This window comes from Trachurus trachurus (genome assembly GCF_905171665.1).
Source record: "Trachurus trachurus genome assembly, chromosome: 22".
Classification (NCBI taxonomy): Eukaryota; Metazoa; Chordata; class Actinopteri; order Carangiformes; family Carangidae; genus Trachurus; species Trachurus trachurus.
This window is the reverse complement of record NC_139907.1, coordinates 22,695,555-22,718,385: the sequence shown is the minus strand read 5'-3', so window position 1 is coordinate 22,718,385 and position 22,831 is coordinate 22,695,555. Positions and strand designations below refer to the sequence as shown.

General features: G+C 41.9%; 1 protein-coding gene across 1 annotated transcript in view; it reads right to left on the bottom strand.

Moving 5' to 3' along the window:
• Nucleotides 1-21,131, bottom strand: part of gabrr2a (gamma-aminobutyric acid type A receptor subunit rho2a) — a gene marked incomplete at both ends in the record, with an annotated part of 55,151 nt that extends 34,020 nt beyond the window's left edge. Inside the window, 2 exons of the mRNA XM_083998963.1 lie at nucleotides 17,582-17,688; nucleotides 21,010-21,131. Of these exons, the coding sequence (XP_083855089.1) occupies nucleotides 17,582-17,688; nucleotides 21,010-21,131 (229 nt within the window). The remainder of the gene's footprint in view (nucleotides 1-17,581; nucleotides 17,689-21,009) is intronic.
• Between the last annotated feature and the right edge of the window lie 1,700 nt (nucleotides 21,132-22,831).

The window sequence follows — 22,831 nt, the reverse complement described above, 5'->3', positions numbered from 1 at the left end:
ATTATTCATTTTCAAAGTGCAACCAAGTTGAGTCTGAGTCTGAAGGTCATCAAGAATGAAGTCTGACATATTAGCTTACAGTATAAACGGTAATTCTGAGGCACTAATTTAATTGTTGTTGTCTTGTTTTTCCAGTAGTACTTTAAATTATTGTGTCTAGTGATGTAAACTGGATGATCCAGGGTTGAGAAGGGGTCACTGTGAATAAATCACTTACATTGGGGAGTACTATCATTTTTGCAGGGGCTATTCTTCCCGTAATGGTGAGTGGGTGGTTCATGTGGGGGTCATCATTTATTGTTTCTAGTAATGGGGTGAACCAGGTCAACCAGGGGGGAATAATAATGTGATGTGACCTGTGTATAAATGGGGTATTGTGTAGGCTGCCATAGCTGTGTAGGGTAGTCAATTGTGTGTTTTACTGTTCCATGCCTTTGTAGGTACAATAATATATCATCTGCATATAGATTTACCATGTGGTGTGTGCTGGAGGTTTGGATTCCTGTAATGTGGGCATTCTGATGAATAGCTGCTGCCAATGGTTCAATACATGACATCAATAGGGAGGGAGGGAGAGTATCATTATCTAGACCTGTTGGCTTTTTGTGGAGTTTGAGAATGGCAATTAAGATGGACCAGAAGTTCTTATAAAACTCAGTGGGGAAGCCGTTAGAGCCTGGTGCTTTGTTGTTGGGCATCAGTTTGGAGGCAGCACAAAGTTCACCGAGTGTTATTATATTGTGGAAGTTCATTATGTCCGAATGTAGTATTTAGTTTTCCTTTTTTCTTTTCCAAGACAAGAAGTTGTTTCTCATACCGTGTTAACAGTTTCGGCGTGTTCTTCCGCCTTCTTCAGAACTGTCACCGTGATGTCAGACGGTGACGTGCCCTATCAGCTGGTATTACGGAGGCGTGACCTTCCTGCCAGGTTTGACAGGAGCAACCCGACAGCAGGAGGCGTGACAGACCTCCGTAACACCAACTTCTTGTCTTGGAAAAGAAAAAAAGGAAAACTAAACAGTGTTGAGCATGTCTGCTTGTTTTTTACTGAGCTGTGGTAGGTCCATACTGTTGAGAAATTAATTCATGTTTGGTTCCTTTTGTGATAAATATCTCTATATTGTATCAGAGATGTAAGATTTTATTTACTGTATGTCTATTTATTTTTTGTTCCAGTTCAGCTTCTTGCTCTTTTTATTTTCTGTTTTTTGTAAACAGAGAATTAAATTAAATCTTCAAATTGTTTAACCTTTTTCCCATAAAAGGATTGGTGATGAATTAAGAGAAGGCTTGATATCAAGGAAGAGGACGGAAGGGGCGGTGTTTAGCTCAGTTGGTAGAGCACCATGTGTTGAGGCTACAGTCCTCACTGCAGGCGGGCCCCTGCGTGTCATTCCCCCCCTCTCTGCCTCCCATTTCCTGTCTCTCTCTCTGTCCATTAAAGGTGAAAAAGCCCCCAAATTATACTTTAAGAAAAAAAGAGGAAGAGGAAGGAAGCCTGCAGTCTCCTAATGAGATGGCCTCACTCAGGTCAATAGCATTGAGGAGAGATGTGCTAATGTGCCATTTGGTGTTGCATTATGTGAAGACTGAATCTTATATGTGAACATTACAGGGCCATGGTCACTGGTAAGGAAGGGGGAGATTTTTAAATCTGAAAAGAAAAACTCTTCTAGCTAGGGGCTGCTGTTGCAAACTATCACCAAGACCAGAATCGTTCATGAAAGGATTCATGGTTTCAGTGAGCTGCCAGATACACTGTCTAATGATGGATCAATAACTGTGACAGAGTCATCCTCTGTTACTACTGGGTGGCTTAAGATGCTTTTTTGAAACAAAGGAAAAAAAGATCATGAAAAAAGTTGGATTTTCAGTGTTTGAGCCAACTGAATAGAGAATAAGTGAGTACGTTGTGATGACTGTCATCAGATTCTGAGTTTTGTTTCTTATATTAAATCAATGAGGTAATTTTCAGAGAACTAGTTCAATAAGTATTCCATTGAAACTTTAATGACATTTTGAAAGAATTATTCTGGGTCTGAAAAGTGGTTGCTTATGTCCTCTCTCTCTCTCTCTCTCTCTCTCTCTGTGTTTCTGTGTGTGTGTGTGTGTGCGCGCATAATGCGTGTGTGCAAAAAAGGCACAAAAACACAGGTAATTACAAGTGTGACAAAAAGAGAACTAAATGCAAAAGTAACTGAGGTGCAGGTCATGGTATTTACTGGAGCGACAATGAGACTTAGGTGCAGTAATTACTGGCAACAGTCATTGTCACTTTATATTTGAGTCCTCAGAGAAGTGAGTGTTTGACTATTGTGGCTATGCATGGGCATGTATGAAATGCATGAGTGGGAGAGGACGGGGCAGGACAGTGCAAGAAGAGCCAGGGGGTTACATCCTTGCCTCAGTCATGCTCTAGACTTGTTTTATGATTTGGATCAGTTGGAACATTGAACAACTTGTTTTCACTTTAATGATTAGATTTCTTTAACATTGGGCCATGGTCAGTTTTTTGAGTTATCAGTGCAGCTGATTGTCATGCTGTTGATGGTCTCTGTGGAGAGATAAAGCTGTTTTTATTTCCTTGATGGGTTTTTCTGGGTTGTCTGTTGCTGTCCAGTGAAAACTATGTTGCATATAATCTTACTGAAATTACTTACTGAATCAAAAGGCACTGATCAAATATGTGCGATTTATATAATGACTTATACTGTCAGTTTTCTTGTGAGCACTGTGTTTAAATAAATGCAGACAGCAGAGATAGAGGAAGTTATCAATGAATACAATGATGCTTCTTCTCTAATTGTTAATGAGGGCCATCCAGCCATATCATATAGGAAGCAATGATGAGTTAGAAAAATAAAATGTCAACTGCTATGAATCAAACTGTGCTGTGATACACAGAGGTTTTAGTGTGATGGAAGAATCTTGTAACAACATGACCGATGCTCCCGATCTGTTCATGCACAGGATTCCACCAAACACTAAAGTGAGGGTGCAGTGCAGTTTGGCATGAAATTCACTTGGCATTTCCATCATCTGGCAGTGGCTTCACATCACATGGGAGATGTTGAACTATAACACCAGTTACCTGCAAAATATGCAGCTCCACAAATTTGTCTCACCACTTGGAAATGCTGCATCTCCACCTACACCAAATAAAACAAGCCCAGAAACTAAAGACTCACTCATCTCCATTTGCCAAGTCCAAGATGGAAATAAATCAAGACATGACAGCAGTGTAGTAATTAAGACACTTGATCAAAAGTGAGCAAATTGCTTATGTGGTATAGTGCTAACAGTTGTACATCCTCAGTCCCATCTCTGTGGTCCAGCAGATAGCGTGCTGTTTTGTGAAAATAATTGCAGATTTAATATTCATGCAGTAGCTATATCCCTGGTTCTGCCACCCACAATCAACAACCCAAATGTCTTCTAGGCCCTAGTTAGTGATGTGTTTTCCCCCCATCAGAATAGGCCCCTTTTTGAAAGAGAAAACATCCAGATGGTATTGTTCCATGTTTGACTGTGGTTGGCAGCTGTATCCAGGACCCTAAGGTCAGTGCGGTCAGTGCGGCACACTGTCTTGTTTGCTCTGACCAAATGTGTTACACTTGTGTCCTTTGTGTTGATTAAGGCTTGGCATCGTTCAAGTGGCCCAATTCCGATTTTTTCCTCCAAGTGGCACAGATCAGATCTGTAACATGAACGTGTAAAAGGGAAAAAAAAAACCCGCATAGAATCGGATATTGTCAGATTAGATTCAGATATAAATCAGATATCTGCCAATAGGTCTGTAGTCTAAACAGAGAGATCGGATCTTCCCTGGCAATGGTGTTGTACATCATCAATGATAATATTTATTCCCATGCCCACACATTTTGCTGAACCTCTGTTGCCCGTGATTGACACGTGGGGCTGACCTGGACTACCATGGCCAGCTGTGGTCACTGTCACAAGAATTATTACAGTGTTACATTTTCATGGTGTCCACACATTTGTTGTTTTTCCACACTAGTTCTTGTTTTCATATAACATTAATTTCTGTGTGGCTTGAGGGCAAGTGAGGGAGTGTGAAAGAGAGAGCGCGAGAGAAAAACACCAGATTTCACATTTGCCTATTGGCAAAAACTGAAACAAGCAACAATAAACTCTGAGCACCAGACTCACCTTCATAAATAATTATTATGGAATTATACCAGTGACCTAATACATCTCCCATCTTTAAAAAAGTTGACTAGCTTATTTTCTCTTCAGTGGGTTGTTTCACGCAAGCAAAGCAGATATCAGATATGAGTCACTTCTGATATCAGAAATAACGGATATAGGCAACAAATCAGAATTGGGCATCAAGACTTGTAGTGTAAAGACAGCCTTAAAGTTCCTGCTATTCTCACATTATCCCTGTGGCGAAACTTTGTGTTTTTTACTTTAAAAGAAAAGTCAGAGTCTGCTTTTGGGCCCTTGGTATCCTAAACCTGACAGTTTGTTATGCTGACTGACTTATTGTGTATGACCTGTGGCTGTCAAATAAAAACTCTGGTCTCTGGTGTGTAAGTCTATGGGTTGCCTGAATATTTTTTTCCAATTCAACAAAAAAAATCATGGAAGAAAGAAAAAAGCTTGGGTTTAAATGCCCTGCATCTCTGGGACCATCTTAATACCTGTTCGATTCTGTCAGGGCAATGGCCTGCACTACTCAGAGACTTAAAGTTCTGACTACGCTTAAACTTTGCTGACAAAAAACAACCAAAGGGGGAAAAGCCAGGGGAGAAGTGAGGCAGGTAAGATTCACAAACCAACACAGCACACAGGGCAAAGACTGACTGACTTTAAAAACTGGCTAGAATGTAACAGCAGAGGCAGCATGGTGGACAGTCTACCAGGGAATTACTGGAGCAAGCACTAATGAGGTGATGGTTAACAGGTGAGAGAGTGGCTGTGGGTAATTGTTTTACTGCAGTGCAGGTGGGAATGATGGGAGAGCAGCGAGTGGAAGAAACACACATGACTGAAGAAAGAAAGTTGCAATGTAATACATATTGAGCTTCTTAACTAACAGTTCTTTATTTCCATGTAGCACTCAGGGCAACATAATCATTCAACTTGAGTCATGTTTGTGATCAGTATGATGACAAACCTCACGATTTACACCAGTGACATTGTCCAGTCGGACTTTGTGTGTCTCCCAACATGTTTCCTGGGCTAAAAAGTTAGACTTCAAGGCCTCAAGGAAACCAAACGGGCCCTTATCCCAGAAACACTTACTATTTCATAAGGTTTTGATTATTTTTGAGGTGAAGAAGTGACTGTTAAGACTTCAAATGTGTCGTCAGATTATACTAAACTGACAACATTTTTTTCCAAGTTTGTTCATGATGTTTGTTTGGAAATTTGTTTGGTTGTTTTGGTGGATTTGGGTTAGGGTTAGAGTTAAAACGAGAGATGTGAGCACAGGAAGTCACCTGACTCAAGGCCCTTTTCAGAGTCTGTTTCTACCTATCGGATATTCTTTGACACACAGCTAAACTAAGCTTGACAGTTGACAGCAGACTTGTTCACCGGCATACGTTACCATGGTAACTCAGCGGGGAGTCGTATAATCCATATTGATGGAATGGAACTCCTAATTAAATTAGCGAGACTAATATGCAAGTCTTTTCCTTTATTCCGGTTTATGGAATACCCCCCTGGAGCACTGTCCTCAAGGTCCTTCAGTCATGTCAACTGTAACTGATTACATTTGGTATGGACTCTGGGTACGAGAAAGGCGCCTTTAAATAAAATGTATTATTATTATTATGTTAATCTTGATGTTGTTCTATCATAAAGTGCTTTCCTTTATAACTGTGTGCAGAATTATGTCAAAAGAGCCCATAGGTAAAATAACTAAAACACTATGTGTAATAAAAGCCATGCTGGAGAAATATGTCTTGAGTTTATGTTTGTAGTTTTCACTTCCTCTGGGAGGCTGGTTCATTGGCTCGGAGCATAGAGGCTGAAAGCTTTTCACTGAAGGTTTGACTCATGCACTTTAAAACAATTAACAGCTTGTGCCAAAGACCTGAGGAGCTGTAATGGTTCACACACTGTAAGCATGTGAGACATACTGTGTAGGCCTATGCTGGTGCAAGGCCGTGTAAAGTGATGTAAAAAACAACAACGACAAAGGAAAAAAAAGACTACCTCCTAAAAACCAAGAAGGAAACTGACGGTTAACCAGTGCAAGAATTTTAGAGCAGCTGTGATATGTTCTGTATTTCTGGTCCTTCTCAACCTTACCTTACCAACAGATTCAACAGAGTCAACAAGAGCAGAAGTATAATATTCTTGGGTAGGAGAGCGTTACAGTCGTCAAGTCTGCTGGATATAAAACATGCATTAGTTTCTCAGTATCACTCAGAACAGAAAAGTCTGAGAGCTGAGCTGAACTACAGTATATTGTTTGTCTTTTTTTTTTTTTACTATAAATAAGGGTAATAATTTACATCTGCCTAGTTTGAAGACGTTTGGGAGACACTCCGGTGAGAATGTTTGATCAAGGTGTGATGTGAAAGGTTTTTTTTTTTTTTTTTTTAAACTTAAGCTTGACAGAAAGTTTTCCCTCCCTGCTGCTGTGAAAATCCCTCCTGCCCCGCCTCCTTACTCCACCTGCCACACCTCCTTGTCAGCCATCATCTCCACCTGTTGTTCCCACCTGAACTACATCAGTAATCAAGCCAGCATACAAGCCGTCCCCTATGTCCGTGCATGCCACAGGCCTGACTTTATCTGCTGGCACGGCAACCCTTATCTGCCTGCTCCTTCTGGTTTTACTGCTCTCCTCCCGCTCATCCCTATCATTTGACAACCACAGAACAGATCTGCCTTCACTTACCTGAGCCCTTCCTGTACTTGTTGCCAGTTACCCACCTGAAATCTGCAGCCTATCTGTCTATCTACAGTAAAACCCTGCTGTGTTTCAAAAATGCATTTAAGTTTATTGCTTCTCTGAGTTGTGCTGCATTTGGGTTTGTACACTGACCCCTAAAAAAAAAAAGTGAACACAGGAACAAGATCCTGGAAAACCCTCATCTTCTGGGTGCTCACTAAAGTTCAAGAGGAAACATGTAGTGAAAAAAACAACCTCTTCGTGAAATGGTGGGGAAACACCATTTGCACACAGCAGCAACCTTCTGAAGCCAACACAGGAGAATCCATCCCTGCAGTTCCTCCAATGACCACCAGGCTCCAACAGTGAGCCAATGGTGAAGCAGCTCACTCATCATTGAGTCTATATTCATTTTTATTTGCCATCTATGGTGCAAGCTAATGCCCGAGCAGCAGGTCCCTAGTTGGATTCCTGATGAGACTCTATAATGCATGTCATTCCCTGCTCTCCATCCCTGTCAATCTGTCATATCAAATAAAGGCACTCCCTCCCCAAAAACAAAAAAAAATGTTAGCCAAAAATATGAATCGCACGCAGATTAATAAATCTGTACGGTAGCCAACACTTTGATGTACTTTTACAGTCACTTTTGGACCGTTTCTCATCTCGGCATGAGTCTGGACAAAGTGTCATTTGCGGGGTAACAGCTGTCCGATGGCGTAACAGACCGGTGCCTGTGCTAATCTACGCTGTAAGCAGGAGGAACTGCTGCCAGCTTAATCTGATCTCCACTGATGGAATGGAGTCTGCTATGCAGCTATGCAGAGCTGAGGCTAAACTGACACTACAGGCAAGCTGAATTACACTGGGCAGAGCTGGTGGCTGAAGCTATATTCCAGTCACCTCAAATTAAGCCTCTCCAGATGGTATCTGGGTGCGACTAACCCCGCCATCAACGAGCACTGCTCCAAAAAAAGAAAATGACAACAAAAAAAACAAAAAAAAAAAACTGTCGTGATTACTGGGATGTTCCCCTGGGCTCATGTCCCCCGCCTCACACGGGGGAGAGCATGTCACTTCGGTGCTTGGGGATAAAGCAAATGACAAGTTTCTGCTGTTCGTGATATTTCATAAGCTGATCTCCGTCTTGTGCCAAAACAAAAATCCCTTCACATATAAAAGACGGCATTTAATTTGATTTGAAATAATAAAAGTAGTGCTGAGCCTAAAATCAATGAGATATTACAATGTGCTTTGATGTAGCAGGATTGATACAATCTTCTAATTGAATCTACACAGTCCTGACATCAAACTCCAGCAGCAGCAGTCACAGCTTTAGTGTATACTGTAATAGCGCCGCTTTATTTTAAGACTGGCGGGGGGACGGTATTCAATCACTTCACTGAAGAGCCCCCTGGTCGAGAAAAAGCAGAAATTGTTATGGCTCTCTGTGCATTTCAGTGATGCACCAGTTGCCCTTTGACCTCTACATCAAGACTAAGAGATTAGAAACTGATCAGTGGCAGAGCTCCCAGTGTGGACGACGGTGCTGCACGGGATCTCTGGAAAAGACCCAGAGCTCTGTTCATTCCCCTCTGGCTTAATAAAGACCAAGAAAGTCCTAAAGTCTTCTTATCTGTAGGAGTTTTACCTACAGACTGGACCATGTGGAGGACACCCAGTCTGTCCTTTGGCTTTCAATCAGACGCGTATAGTTAATGATGCATTAGTAGATTTTTATTAAACACTTGGGGACAGCGGAACAAACTGAAACCTAAACCTTAAAAGGTATCGATCCATAAGAAGATCTTTTTGTGTTCTTCAGACCTAAAACTCATCTCAGTGAAGTTTTATATCTCCTTCTCAGCTTCTCTCTGGAACTCTTGTCAAAGCAGGTCTGAGTTTGTCGTGGACAACACGGCTCATTTCTCTTCACCGGTCAACATGTGATTACTGTACATTCCTCTGCTTTGTCAGAGCTGACTAAATTTGCCTGTGGCCTCTTCTCTAAGATTTGGAAATCAATCAAGACATTTGGATGTCAATATGAGCTGTGTGGGTTCTCTCTGGATACGCTTCCTCCCACAGTGCAAAAGCATACTAGGTTGATTGGCCACTTGAAATGTGTCGGTGTGTGTGTGTGTGTGTTAGTTATAGCATCAGGTTGATGAAATCATAGAGGCATATAAATCTCTAGCTGCAGATCTGTTCCCATCATGCCCCCCTGCAACCTCCAGACCACATGACTTTCTGAAGAAGCATCTTTCTACTCCATTGGCTCAGTTGTTCCAGAGCAAAGCGACTCATGATATGACTGGCTAAGCATCTATGTTGAAACAGGAATCTGACCTGTCCCAATAATGGGAATATTGATCACTAGCTCTTAAATGAAGGATTCTGCAGTTCGTTTCACTGGATATTTTCCAGCCTGAGTCAGACCGACATTCACTGAATCAGCTGGACAGAAGAACCAGGCTGCATGAAACAGTCCCTACCTCTGACTTTGTGACCTGTGGTAAATCCACAACACCACTAAGCCACCACATTTTCTGAAAAGCACACAGTGGCTTTGGTTCGCAGTTAACAGATCATAACATGAGTCGCTCAGAGCCCATACATCAAATGATTTGGCTGACAGGCTTTCTCTCTCTTCCCCTTCTGCATGGATTAACAACAAGCTTAATGTGTTATTTTACTGCGGATTAAGAGCAATAATACACCCCACACACGAGCCACCGTCACCCCCCTCTGTTCACTCAGAGATGTGAAGCCTCTGACTTTGATCCAGATCTTTTTAAATGTGTGAGTGAAACCATGTACAGTGTAGATCTGTAATAATCTTGAAGCGCAGGCAGCCGTTACTCGTTAGTGCTGCTGATAGTGTAATCGGAGGTTATCTCGGCTCCAGCTCACAAACCAGGGGTGCTTGATATGAAAGACATGGATGGTTACAACTGGGGGAGGGGGGTAGGCTACTGTAAAGATGCTACTGGCTGCATAAGAGAACAGATATGGTAGAGAGCCACTGATAAACATAAAAAGTAATTTCAAGGGGTGTCGAACCTTGAATCTAAGCTTTGCAGGTCCTGATGATGGAGATATGCATCATTCACTGACCAACACTGAATCCTGAATAAGATGTTTGATGTCGACAAACACAGGCCTGTGCAGAGATTCATGGCCCCCTATAAAATCTGTATTATTCTGTTGGATTCAGCTGGCACCATCACTGGGTCATAAACTCCCTATCACAAACAGATTTTCATGAAAAGAATCTCTAATTCTCCTGATACCAGGAGAAAAAGGTCGGACTGACCAGATTGCATCCTTGTTTATGGGTCAATGATGTGATGCAACGCAATGTCAAGTGGTGTAATCTGTATTTTTTTTCATAAAAATTTGACACGATACAGGATAATAAATCTTGACTCAAATGTTAAATAAATGTAATTCACTTTTTCGTCTTTACATAATTTATCACATATTTAGAAAAAAGGCAGTGTTTTTAGAATATGTCTGGCTCAGTATTGCCAAAATGAATTAAAATTCAAATATAGAAAGCAAAGCAAAAAAAGACAATCTATTCCAATTTAATGTTTTCAGAAGAAAGTACATTTAAATCCACTGTAGGTGGATCAAATATTTAATAGTTACCATTCTTTTGTGGTTACACCATTTGACATTTTCAGGGCATTCAGTCTTACTTTTGTTAAAAGAAATGGTTAAAATGACAGAAAACTTACACAAATAGCACGTTTTAACAAATCTGATGCTTTTAAAACTTAAAAAAAAAAAATATTTCTGATTTGCTCATCTTGACAAGCCTTAATTCACTGACCCTAATGCTGTTCATAATTGCAGTGAAAAGTCTTGTTGTGGCTGAAGTCTTTTCAGAGCATCTGTGACCAGCAAAATCTTGAGTCCAAATGCATCTTTGTGCTAAATGAGAAGCAATTTCTCTCGAAGAGCTCCTGGGATGAGTTCAGTGTACATAACGTATAGCCTCCATATGCAACTGGACAACAACTTCATATTGAACACTGAGGCTCAATTTGTTGGATGAACCCTTTCATGAACATGCAGCACTGACTATGTGGCATCATTGTTTTCCCTGATGTATTGACTACAACCTCAAAGAGATAAAAGCTGACAGAAAACTAGCGTTTATTCAAATATTATAGATTTCTGTGGTTCCTGTGATTGGTTTTTATTGTTGATGGAAAGACATAATCACTGACTCGACAAGAGTGCAGTGAAAAGGAAAGAACACAAGCAGTCAAACAAATTAACCAAGAGACATTTGACTAGTTCAGAAGAGAAAAAAAAGAAACTGAGCCACTCATAATGTACAGACTGCACGTCAGAGCTGGGTCCACCCCGTTTTCCTGCTCAATGAGGGATTATTAGTGACATTACGAGTGCAATCAGTTTCTGTCTGACCTCCAAATAAAGTGGGCCAGATGATGTGGATAAACTGTTTGTTTGATCTTGTAAAAGCTTGTTTTTCCGGCCCCCACTGGACTTCTCTCGCTGCATTCGAAGGTCTCGATATAACTTTGGTGAACACAGTGTCATTCTGTTGAGAGGATTTGTGTATTTGTGTGTCTGTACCCCTTGGGAGCAGCAATTTTGAGGGAACCTGTTACTTTCAAAACAATACAGAGTTTTTCTCTGCAGATACACTGTGTGATATCTGCTGACTTTGGATGAGGGCAGGGTTGTTTCAGGACAGGTCTCCAGTCTGATAGAGACCAACGATCTCACGCACTCTTATTCGCACCTATGGGGCATGGTCACATCCCTGTGGGACTGTGGGAGGAGCTGGTGAACCTGGAAACAGCCAACAAAGGGTCGACTGTCCAGAGAAGCTTCTTGGTGTAAGGCAACAATGCAAACCACTGCACCACCATGTGTTTGTGAAAATAAATGACAAACCTTATTGTGTCCCACTTGTGCTCTGTGCTTTTTCAAATGCATCATTCACCATTTGCTACAATGCCTCCAATTTCACCATTAACACTGGTTATTGCTGCTGAGCTCTGCACTAAATATTTATAAGTAACAACTGCTAGTAAAAGCAATAATAAAGGGAAAGGCACTGTTTCAAAAAATCTCACAGGATGAAAAGACAAACTTGGAAAGATCAAAATACAGCTTTGATCTGCACTAGAGCTGCATAATTTACCAGAAAATTATGCAAGACTTAAAGGTCTCATATGGTGTAAAGGTAGATGTCCATATGTACTTTGATGATACAACTGGTCCCTGTGCTACACTAATACTGTGGAAATATCAAAGCTTCAGTCCAAAGAGAAATGTACACAGACTGTATTCAGAGACTGAGCCTTAAAACAAGCCGTCATCTTTAACGTTGTGGTGATGTCACAACAAAACAGTCATCTTTCTAAGCCCTGCCCAAAACCCTGCCAACTAGACCCACTATTAACCTTGCAATATTTGGTTTCTGAATGTTTAATTCTCTTCTGATTGGCTCACAGACCTTGAGAGAGGTATTCCAAAACCATATCCACAGCACATTCAAGTCAATTGGATTGTGTCAATCAAGAATTGCAGACCTGGCCTTGGAGTAATCTTTCACATGTCTGTTCAAACTTTCACTGTTCAGTTAAATACTTTGCTTAATACTTAATTCAAGGTATGTTAATGTGCCCCCTTAAAAATACTATTTGGTGTAAAGTCACACACACCTGTTAGTTTTGTTCATTCAAAGCAAAGCTGGTGATATGGATGAGTGCAAAAACCGAGCCTCAGGCTGTATCCACACTAACGTGTTTTTAGTCTTAACTCATCTCTTTTGTGACGTTCACTCCTGAGACTTACAGAAATTCTGCTGGCCCTGTGTTATTGTGAAAACTCCAGACACCCACGGGCACTTGTCACTCCTGAATGGGCCTCAACAGTTTATGAGTACCTGTCAGCTGTGACTGTAACAGAAAGCACATCCAAAGGTAACACCATCAGCAGAACAAGGGGTGAACTGACAATCTCATTTCATGGACAATCTTACTCAAGCATTTGATCTGCTTTTCAGATGAAATCATACAGATCACCTCATTATAAGAGAACAATATTCAATGTGAAAAACTACACTGCCCATGTTAACTGTTTAAGATCTATGCTGCTCACTGCAGCTGAGACAGCAGTCTTTGTTCTGCCCTGCAGCTCCCGTGAGTTTGATGCAGCTCCACAAGAACAAAGCAACCGTCACCAGCTGCAGTCCAACACAGTGGTTACAATCCGCCTGCAGGGCTAGAGACCTGATGCATGCAGGGAAACAGGAAGTGGCGTCTTAACTTTCTAATTAAAATATTTACATAGAATATAGCTCCTCATAAATGAACTCCAGCAATGGGCACGCAAATACTTCATATGGACTGGATAAAAAGACACAATTTGTAAGTATTAAGGCGAGCAAGCAAACAGAATAAAATAATTCAAGTGTGGAAAGATATGAATCCCAACTTCCAGTCGTGACTTGTACAAGTCAAAACAGACACAGCATGGATTGTGATTCTACACAAAAAAATCTTGTCATATAAGATGTTATTTGCATGATTGCACACCCCAACTTAGAACACAATCACAATGTCAAATATATCAACAGCACAGCTCAAAAATAGAACCCATAAACCCCAAAGTAATGGCTCAGTAATCGTACTCAAGGTCAAAGTTGAAGATGATTTTGGTATTTATTTGAAGACTGATTCTGCAGCACATTTCATGCTGCGAGAGCAAAGTCAGAAATCCTTCATCTATTTAAGTTTATATTTAAACTGACACATCAAGTCTGTCATTTGGATAACAGCAGCTGTTTGGGCTCTGAGTCGGTTATTGGGGGTGTTGGGGGCTTTTTCAATTTCCAGCCTCTTCCGCTCTGATGCAGCTCATGCAGTTACTTGTTTGTTTGGCTGTAAAATCCATGTTAAAGTGCTATTAAATATAGAAAAGGCTGAGGCTTTAAACACATCTGGAGGCAGCAACCCTGTGGAGGGATGCGGGGTGAGACTCTTTATACTAATATGACTGCAGCTATGTATCCTCTGTTGGGACTCTGTGACTGTTATTTTTAGTGCCATTTCCACTGTGACCTCCTGCTAAACACTGTGACTGCGGAGAAGCCACTAACTCTCTTAATTGCTGTTTCATTGTCTTCTCCATCAAAGTAGAACTCCAGAAGACTCAAAGGAAGATTTTTATTCTTCTTCCATTGTGTTTCAGAGAAGTTGTGTGGGCGTATCTTAGTCTCAAAGTGTCTTTTTTAAAAGTCTCAGTCGAGTTCTCAGCAGATCCAATAAGTGTCACTTGATCGCTCAAAAGAGACATAAGAGGCCCAAACACTTAAGAAACCAACAAAGACTTAGCCTTGAGCTACTTTCTGAAGAAGTCCAGTGATACAATACTTCTGTCTTTACATTTAACCCAAGCCTGGAAAAGATATGAAGGCATTCAATGTATGGGTATAAACCATCCACTGAACTGTGGTCTTTAGATTGGACTCTGAACAGGACCAGGGGGATGTCAGAAAAGCCTTATAAGTTAGGAAACAACTTCTCAATGCTCAAGCATCTGCCGCACTGAAAGACTTATCTTAAAAAGCCAGAATGAGAGATTAGTGACGAACAAAAGCTTCACATGAAGCTGCTCCTGTGATCCAGCAGAACAAAAAAAAAACATCTCTCTTCTCCACGGTGCGAACCGGCCCCGCTGATGGAGCAGGGTTAATGTGAAAAGATGTTTCATGCTCTGCGTGATGATTACAGGAGGCAGACGGATACTTCAAAATGGTTTAACATCAAAGAGCCCAACATGTCAGTGGCTCTGGGACACCAAAGACCAATCAATTATGAGGACATGAGGGCAGATGGAGACATGCAACTGGTTCCTGAAGCTGGAGGGCGAAGAGGTGACACAGCTCATCTCAGACAGACATTCCCTTCTACACCCCCACCCCCTCCCATCGCTGTCCCAATGCAGCTCGCCTCTGGGTCCAGGCATCACATCCAAACCAAGGTTAAAAGTTCACCGATTTTAGGTCACTTTACTGATCAGGAAAATCGAACCAGCCTTTATACACAGCACTGTGTAAAACTCTCTCAGATTCTTAGCCATCAGCACCATGAAGAGGCATCTGATTGGTCCACGTTCATCCTGCCTGTGCAAATACAACTAGAGTCAGAGCAGACGGACCAGAGTGCTGCAGCAGATGGTCTAGCCCCAGTGGATCCCTGATCTCAACATATGATCCGGTCCTATCTCCTAGAAACTCTATTTACAAACTAAACTGCAGCAAATGTTTTTATAGCAAATACGTTTTTACTGGTTACATTCAGAGGCAGCATGTTTCCTTTGAATACAGGACTGAACCAGACATTTAGATTCCAAAGGAGAGGTTTGGACACCAGTGGCCAAGGCTCACAGCTGGAATCCCTCTGGGTTTAGACAACATTTTTTCAGTTGAGGATCAGTAAAGACTGATACTGATGGGGTAAATGTAAATAAACAGGCTGTGAACTTTTTCTGTATGAAACCAAAACCTGAACCAAGAGAGAAAAGTCTGATCAGAACTATGAATAAACTGAGTCACTACAAGATCAGATATTCTCAACACGTTGCCTGTGTTGTGAATATTTTAGTGCTGTGTGCGGTGTCAAAGAATTAGAGACTTCCAAAATATAGAAATGGAAAAATAACATTAACAGTGTGATCCAGTAACAACTTCTTTTCCTGCAAAACATATTGGCTGCTGACATTTGTCTGTAGGAGAAATGCTGCTGTTGTGAAGGAAAAGCTTGCTGCTGCTTTTGTCATTCACCTTTTGTTGTATTTATGATTTTTTCACAGAGTAAAAAAAATCACAGCTCTGTGATGCATGAACTATTTCCACAGACAAATAAATCGGTGACATTTCTTGTCACGTATTAGCCAGTATATCTGCAAAAGAAGTAACGGCTTTTACACTACAATCAAACATTGAGTGGTTATGTGTGTTTTTCATAGTAAATGTAAAGCAAAATCAATGTTCATTTGATCTTTTTGAATGAGTTATGGGAGAATTACGTTTTTTTTAAAGACAATAATCAAAAAGAAGTCCTGTATAATGTGAAGGTGTCACCTGAGGCTGTTTCAAAGAGACACGTCTGGTCAAAGGTTGGTATGTTCTGCTGCTTAGATCTCACATTCAGTTTGGAGCTGCAGGTACTGAACATGAAAACACCCTGACTTCTGCTTTGTAACAAACAAAAGCTGGGAGGTATTTCATCAAGCTCGCTTAGCTCAAAGTCTGGTTTAAATGGCCGAGTCTGGCTTATTTTAGCATAAGTTTGGTTCTATCAACGTGGCTAAGATAAGCTCCACCTCAGTAACCATGGAAACCATGGCTCTGGCTAAGCCTGACACTTCGACTAAGCTCAGACTTTCCGTTCCATCAACCTGAGCCTCAACTCCGTTCCATCACAGTCGAATGCCAGCCTTGTAACCATGGTGACTCGTGCTGCCGGGCAATTCTGGTCTGGAGCAGGATTAAGGTGAAGATTAACTCCATTCATGTTCAAAAAATGTCCAAAAGACAGTTCTGCTGGTGCTTATAGCCTACACACTCACCGTCGTAATGATAAAATGATAATATATAAAATAATGTAATACGTGAAAAAACGTTTACTATTAAAAAGTAAAATAAAATCATGTAGCCTAAAGATAAAATGAAACTAATTAAAGAATAATAAAATGAAGCTGGGGCATTTAAAACGACTATTCACTATCACCTCGTCTCCTTGAATTGATGGATTTGGTATTTATGATTTTCTACAGTCAATTGTGTGATAAATGTGATGAATCATACAGTATGAAATAGTTGATGAATGTGATAGCCTAAATATCACTTGTTAAAATGAATACATTTTGTGTATTTGTCTTGGGCTAAATTTCACTATTTACATTCACTTTATACCTTTTGATGAGGGTTTTAAAGTATCTTTTTGGACTTCTACAACTTTATTTCAAGAGGACAGATGGAGAGAGACGGGAAACGAGGAGTGAGAGGAACACACAGAAAAGGAGCAGTGGGGGATTCAAACTCGGACTCACTAAAACACTTCTCAGCCTCCGCTCTATAAGTATAAGACAAACCTAGTTCATTGATACATACAGTATGATGCCTAAATAGAAGGAACTTTGTGTCACTCGTTCATTGATCCTGTCAGTCATATTGTCCCAGACCTCTTCTGATATCTTGTTAACAGCAGCATTGTTTCATTTTCTTGTTGTACACTCCTTATATTCATCATAAATCTCCATAAGGAGCCTTTACTCGGCTGTGAAGAAGCTTTGGTGCGTGAGTTTCCTTTGCTTTCGGCACTCGACTGGTGTGGTTGCAGCAACATCCACATTTGAAACTTTGTCTACCGTCATGGTTTTTTGTCAGTCACGCATCTGAACACATACGAGGGGTTTGAGTCTGTTTGTTTTATACTCTCAATAAACCTGCATATCAAAACATTCAACATGGAGCAGAACAAAAAGAGCCAAGCTTCATAAAATGAAGTCACATTTACAATATGCCCTATAATACAAACCAACATACATACAAACAGACCAAGTGAGCTGTCACAAATACTGCCTCTTTGTGATCGTAAACACCTGTTCTTAAAATCATAATGTGTGTAATGGGAGATGTCACGTCTCCACACCTACCTCCAAACGCCGGCCTCATGGTGAAGTCATGATCATCTACTTGGAGAAGATGCTCCGTCTTCATTTTGCGAGACTTGGTCACATCTGGAGGCTTCTTTGCCAGGGAGCTGCAGGAAGAGGACACTCGCTGTCAGAGGATGAGCAACTCCGAGACTTTTACTGTTTTTTAAAGAGATAAAAGGGCAACGCACCAACACAGGGGAATACTGATTCAATCTGCTGACACCGCCGAGAACAAGAACAGTGTCAACTGATCATTTATATGCAGCCTTTCTTTTTCTCACCTTCACTTATTCAAGTGAGATCAAAGTGTCTCTCTTCACAGTTTCCACACATGAAATGTTAGACCGACCGTTATGCGATGGGGGGAGAAAATATGAATGTGTTTCAGAGAGTTTGAGATCAGACCCTGTGTTCCAGCAGCACAGCCCCCTTGACTGCAGACGGGATGCTGGGGGCTGTGTGCGCGTGTGTGTGTGTGTGTGTGTGTGTGTGTGGTGAGGCTGCTGAGACCAGATGCCGAGTGTGATTACCTCTGTGGTTCAGGTGGGCTTGACCTGGCAGAACCACAGCAGACGGATACGAGACCTTTTATCACACGTTACATGACTACACTGACCCTCACAGCGAGCTGCTCCTCCATCACTGACCAGGCAGCTCCTGACTCCAAACTAACTCCCCAGCTAGTCCATAAAACGGGCGCAGAGGTGGGCCGTGTGTGGAGCTGAGCCTTTGGAGTATATCAATTTGTGTCAAGTACGCTCTCCTACCTGTCACTCGCCACACCCTTGTCATACAACTTTAATCCTTAATAAAATGTACGCATCCCCATTTACTGTGTTCAATGCATTTTTCCTCAAGTATCACAAAGCATTGAGCTGAAGTGTGAAAAGCTGACAAAGTGGATACAGCGTCTGCTGCTGTCTCTTGCTACTTCGGTGTTTTCTTAATTTACACTGCATTGAGCTTCAGGGCCACTGTACATAATCAATATGAACCTTACAAAATGAATTAATATTAGCCTTCACTGACATGACAACACTGGTTAAGATTTTGGTTTGGCTCAGAAAAGAAACTTTGTGGGTGGTGAGACAGACGCAGACAGTGGCACTGTATTTTGTGTGAGAGTTGATCCCTGCGCTGCTCAAATTCAGTAAACTTGTATTCAGCACCAATTCTTGGTCCGGCACAAGACGGACGAAAGCGAAAGCATTTGCCAAGAATGTTTTCATTAATAATATAATAAGATACCGTCGTAGTTCCGACCATAAACGGCGATCCGGCAGCGTTATTCCCATGACCCGCTGGGCAGCGCTGGGAAACCAAAAGTAGGAAATGCTGGGCAAGTCGACCACTAAATAATAATATCAAAATAACTATAACAACAAAACAATATATTTATTGAAAATGGACCCATTAACAAGTGTGTGTAATGTAGATTAATCCACATTAATATGATACTCTTTTATAACCAAAAGCAAACTCCTCAGTGTCTCTTTAACCTGCTAAATGCACAATTGTAAACTGTTAATGGAAACACATTGAGAATGAAATCAAAACTCTCAAAAGCATTTCTCGCTCTAACACTCAGTTGTGTTTTCCACACTTGCACACAAAGCAAGTCACATGACATCCAAAAACATTACAGACTATTATCTCCCACAAATCCTTTATACACAGCCGCTGCCAGATGAGGGGGTTTCCTCTCCATCAACAGGCCCATCAGATGTCGTCATCATCACATTTAGTTAAATACCAAATGTATCATGAGGAGAGAAACCCCAGTTTTATTAATTTAACATCACTGTACAGAAACAGTGCATTCATAACTGTGCTGTGTCAATTTAAAAAAAAACATGAATGGATGGTGAAATGTTTTTCTTTGCATCACAGTGTCTGTTGATGGTGACTGCAGGCTGCAAACCATTTCTGTTTCTAAACACTGAAGACAGAATCCAGGATCAAGTTGTGCCCTCATCTTCTCTGCGTCTGTGTGTGTGTGTGTGTGGTACATACACAGCTTCTTTACTCGGCACAGTGTCATTGGAAAAACAATTTAGTGGTATATACAGTGAATTACAGTCATTTCTTTGAGGCACTTTTGCACAGTTTGACAGTTTCTATCCACCTCCCCACCGCCTGTTCCTCCCTCTGTAGACTGTGTGTCCCTACAGCAGCGTCACTACCTACGTAACTCCTGCACTCATGTCAGAAAAGAGTGAAAACACACACAACTACTAAACTACAACCACAAAATCGACACGTCCACTAGAGGGCCTCACTAAGTCAACGTAAAAATATGCGTTTTTTTTCCTGCAGAAGTCGCTGCCTTAGCCTTAAGAGATATGCAACTGTTACATCACAAATCAACATTATTTCTATAATGACCACACATGTACAAAGAAGTTCTCGGTTGAGGTTTTAGCTCAAATTCTCAGGAAGTAGGCCTACATGTCACCACATCTGTGAAGCCACTCATCCACCCTGAGGCACCACATCAGCAGCACGTTACCTCCACCTCTCTCCTGACACACACTGGTCATAATCCCTTCAGCCACTAGAGGTCTTTGTCTGGTCGCTTGAGGCAGATGCCGCAGCTGTTCTGAGGAGAACCTCCTCAAAGTGTCCTGATCCCACACCTCCACCCTGAGGAGGAGGTCAGTGTCTCAGGCAGACCCACACCATCAGCTCACCAATGGATGGATGGATGGATGGATGGATGAATGGATGGATGTGTGTGGGTGAATGTGTGGCAGCCAGGGCACTGTTCACAGACAGAGCTGCAGTAAATTTACCTTTAAAACTACTGTTGTAATTTTTCATTTTAACGTTTTTTTTTTCTATTTTATGACTTCTCTCCTGTTGGAAACAATGGTTTATTATCTCGTATATGGAGTTGAAAAGGCTTTAACCAACTGTTGCTTTTCGGCAGCAGCCAGAGCAGAACAAATCCCTCCTGACCACACCTCAACTTCACACTTCACTTGTTTCCTCTAACAAAGCAAAGGTTCTTACAACTTAGAAATCAAAGGTGTCAAAAAAGTTCTGTTCCATGTATTTTAACAAAGCATTTGACTCCACAATTGATCTTTACCCGTTTTCAGTTTTGACTCAATTTCAACGTTTCTTCTGACTTCAGTTTGTTTAGCCTACTAATTGTTGTATTGTGGAATTATTTGATACAATTAAAAATAAATTTGGCAACATCCTTGGGCTTTTCTTCAGCACATTACCCCCTCCTCCTCCTCCTTCTCCTACCCCCCTCTCCTCCCGCTCAGTTCACCCTGTCATCACCCAGATCACCCACCTCTTGCCTGATGCATCAGCTAAACATTATACATATAATGACAATTCAAATGTTAAATTATCTGTCATATACTAGATGTTCTTTGCATTCCCTCCCATGTGCCCTGAAACCATGCACTTACGTGCCGTGCTTCTGGGTCTCCACGGTACCGGTCCATCTCCGCACCCGGTGGCCGTGCTTACGGCATTCACCGGTAACGAGCAGACACAGAAGTAAGATCAGAGGTTTGGTCAAATAAGGCATCGTGTCGGCGCAAATCCACAGGTGAGTCCCTTGAAAGCCCCCTTCCGTCGGTTCATTCCAGCAGGGGTCAGCCGGCAGCGCATGGTTCTCAGCAGAGGAGGGACGCGTCCTCGGTCATGGCATCAGACTCTCTGCCACGCGAGGCTGCGGGAGAGGAACGTGTGTGTGTATGTGTGTGTGTCTGCGATCCTATTCACTGTCTGCACCTATCCCCTCACGAGACACACACATACACAGAGAGAGAGAGAGAGGGAGAGAGAGAGAGGAGGGGGTGGGAGAGAGGGGCTGAACATCTGTAGCCTACATGCTCCAAGGGAAAACACACACACACACATACACACACAGGGATTATTATTTGCAGCCTGGCATGACACAACAAGAGAGGCAGATTATTCCTCCCTCTTGTAAATAAAACCTCCATCATAGGAATCACGTTTCACTCTACTCAGGGACTTGATGGAGCAGTTTAAACACAACCCCCATTTTCACTTAGTCCAGGAGCAGAGGATGCATTTGGCTGCTGCTGTTGCTGGTTCGATTCCCAGTTCCACTTTCAGAATGTCAGAGTGTCCTTGAGCAATACACTGATGCTGAGTTTCTACTGCTGCTTTGGCAGCCGCTGAGCACTCAGCACTTTCTCTCAGGACGAAGTCTGAGTGTGTTATTTTAAGCAGTCTGCAGAATGTTGTCGCTGTATCTATAAAACTAATAGGCTATATCTTTTTAAGGATTGTGTAAATATTCTGTATTTTCCTGCTGTCAGCATGCAGTGTGTTGGTTCAGAACATCTCCTCTATCCTATTTTTAGATCCCAAGCTTATGGGTCCCCAGGCCTTAAGTCTTTAAAGACAGCTTGTAAATTAATTTTATTGTAAGGTTCAGCAATTTACCTTTACATAGGGAATAAGTGTGTTTTGTTGTGACCATTTCACTAGCAAGGACCACGCCACAACAATGTGCCATTAGATGATTTAATGGGATGAAATGATGAACATGAATGAATGATATTGTACAGAGTGGTAAAGGTGCGGGAAGGTTGATGTCATCGCGTCTCGTCTGGGAGGATGAACTGGAGACCGGCGGAGGGAGACTCAGAGTGGGGGTTCCGTCTCTGCGTTGTTCCGCCCGAGCTGGATTCATGCCCCCCAGACGATGCCTTGGAGGAGAACTGAAAGGGAATGCGTTGGTTAAGAAGAAAGGGATGGAGGAAGGGAGGGAAGGACGGAGGGATGAGAGTGAGGATGATCCAGGAGGCGCTTAGACAAGGGGAAGAAGGGAGGGTGGGTCGAGAAATCGAGGCAAACCAACAGAGGAAGGAAGGGGTTGACCAGGTATTTGTAGGCTTGACCAGTGATTAGAGGTGTGGTTGAGGTGTGGCCCTGCTCCCGAATTTAAGTTAACTCATTAACTTCCATTTTCAGCAGCAGCTCTCATTGTTGGAATTAATAGGACTGATTGAGTAGTCTGACCCTGCTGATAAGATGGACTCACCCAAAACAGGTATGGACAACTGTTGGGGTTGAAACATGTCAATAGCCTTTTAATATAGCCTCACTGGATCATACCATTTCTTAGCCTTGACACCAGTTGATCATCTTGTCTGCCTGTCTCACTCACATCACTGGCTCCGTCCTCAGGGCTCAGGTCCCCCTTCGCCTTGTGGAGACACTTATGGTAAATTTAAGAACCAGCCAATTTTA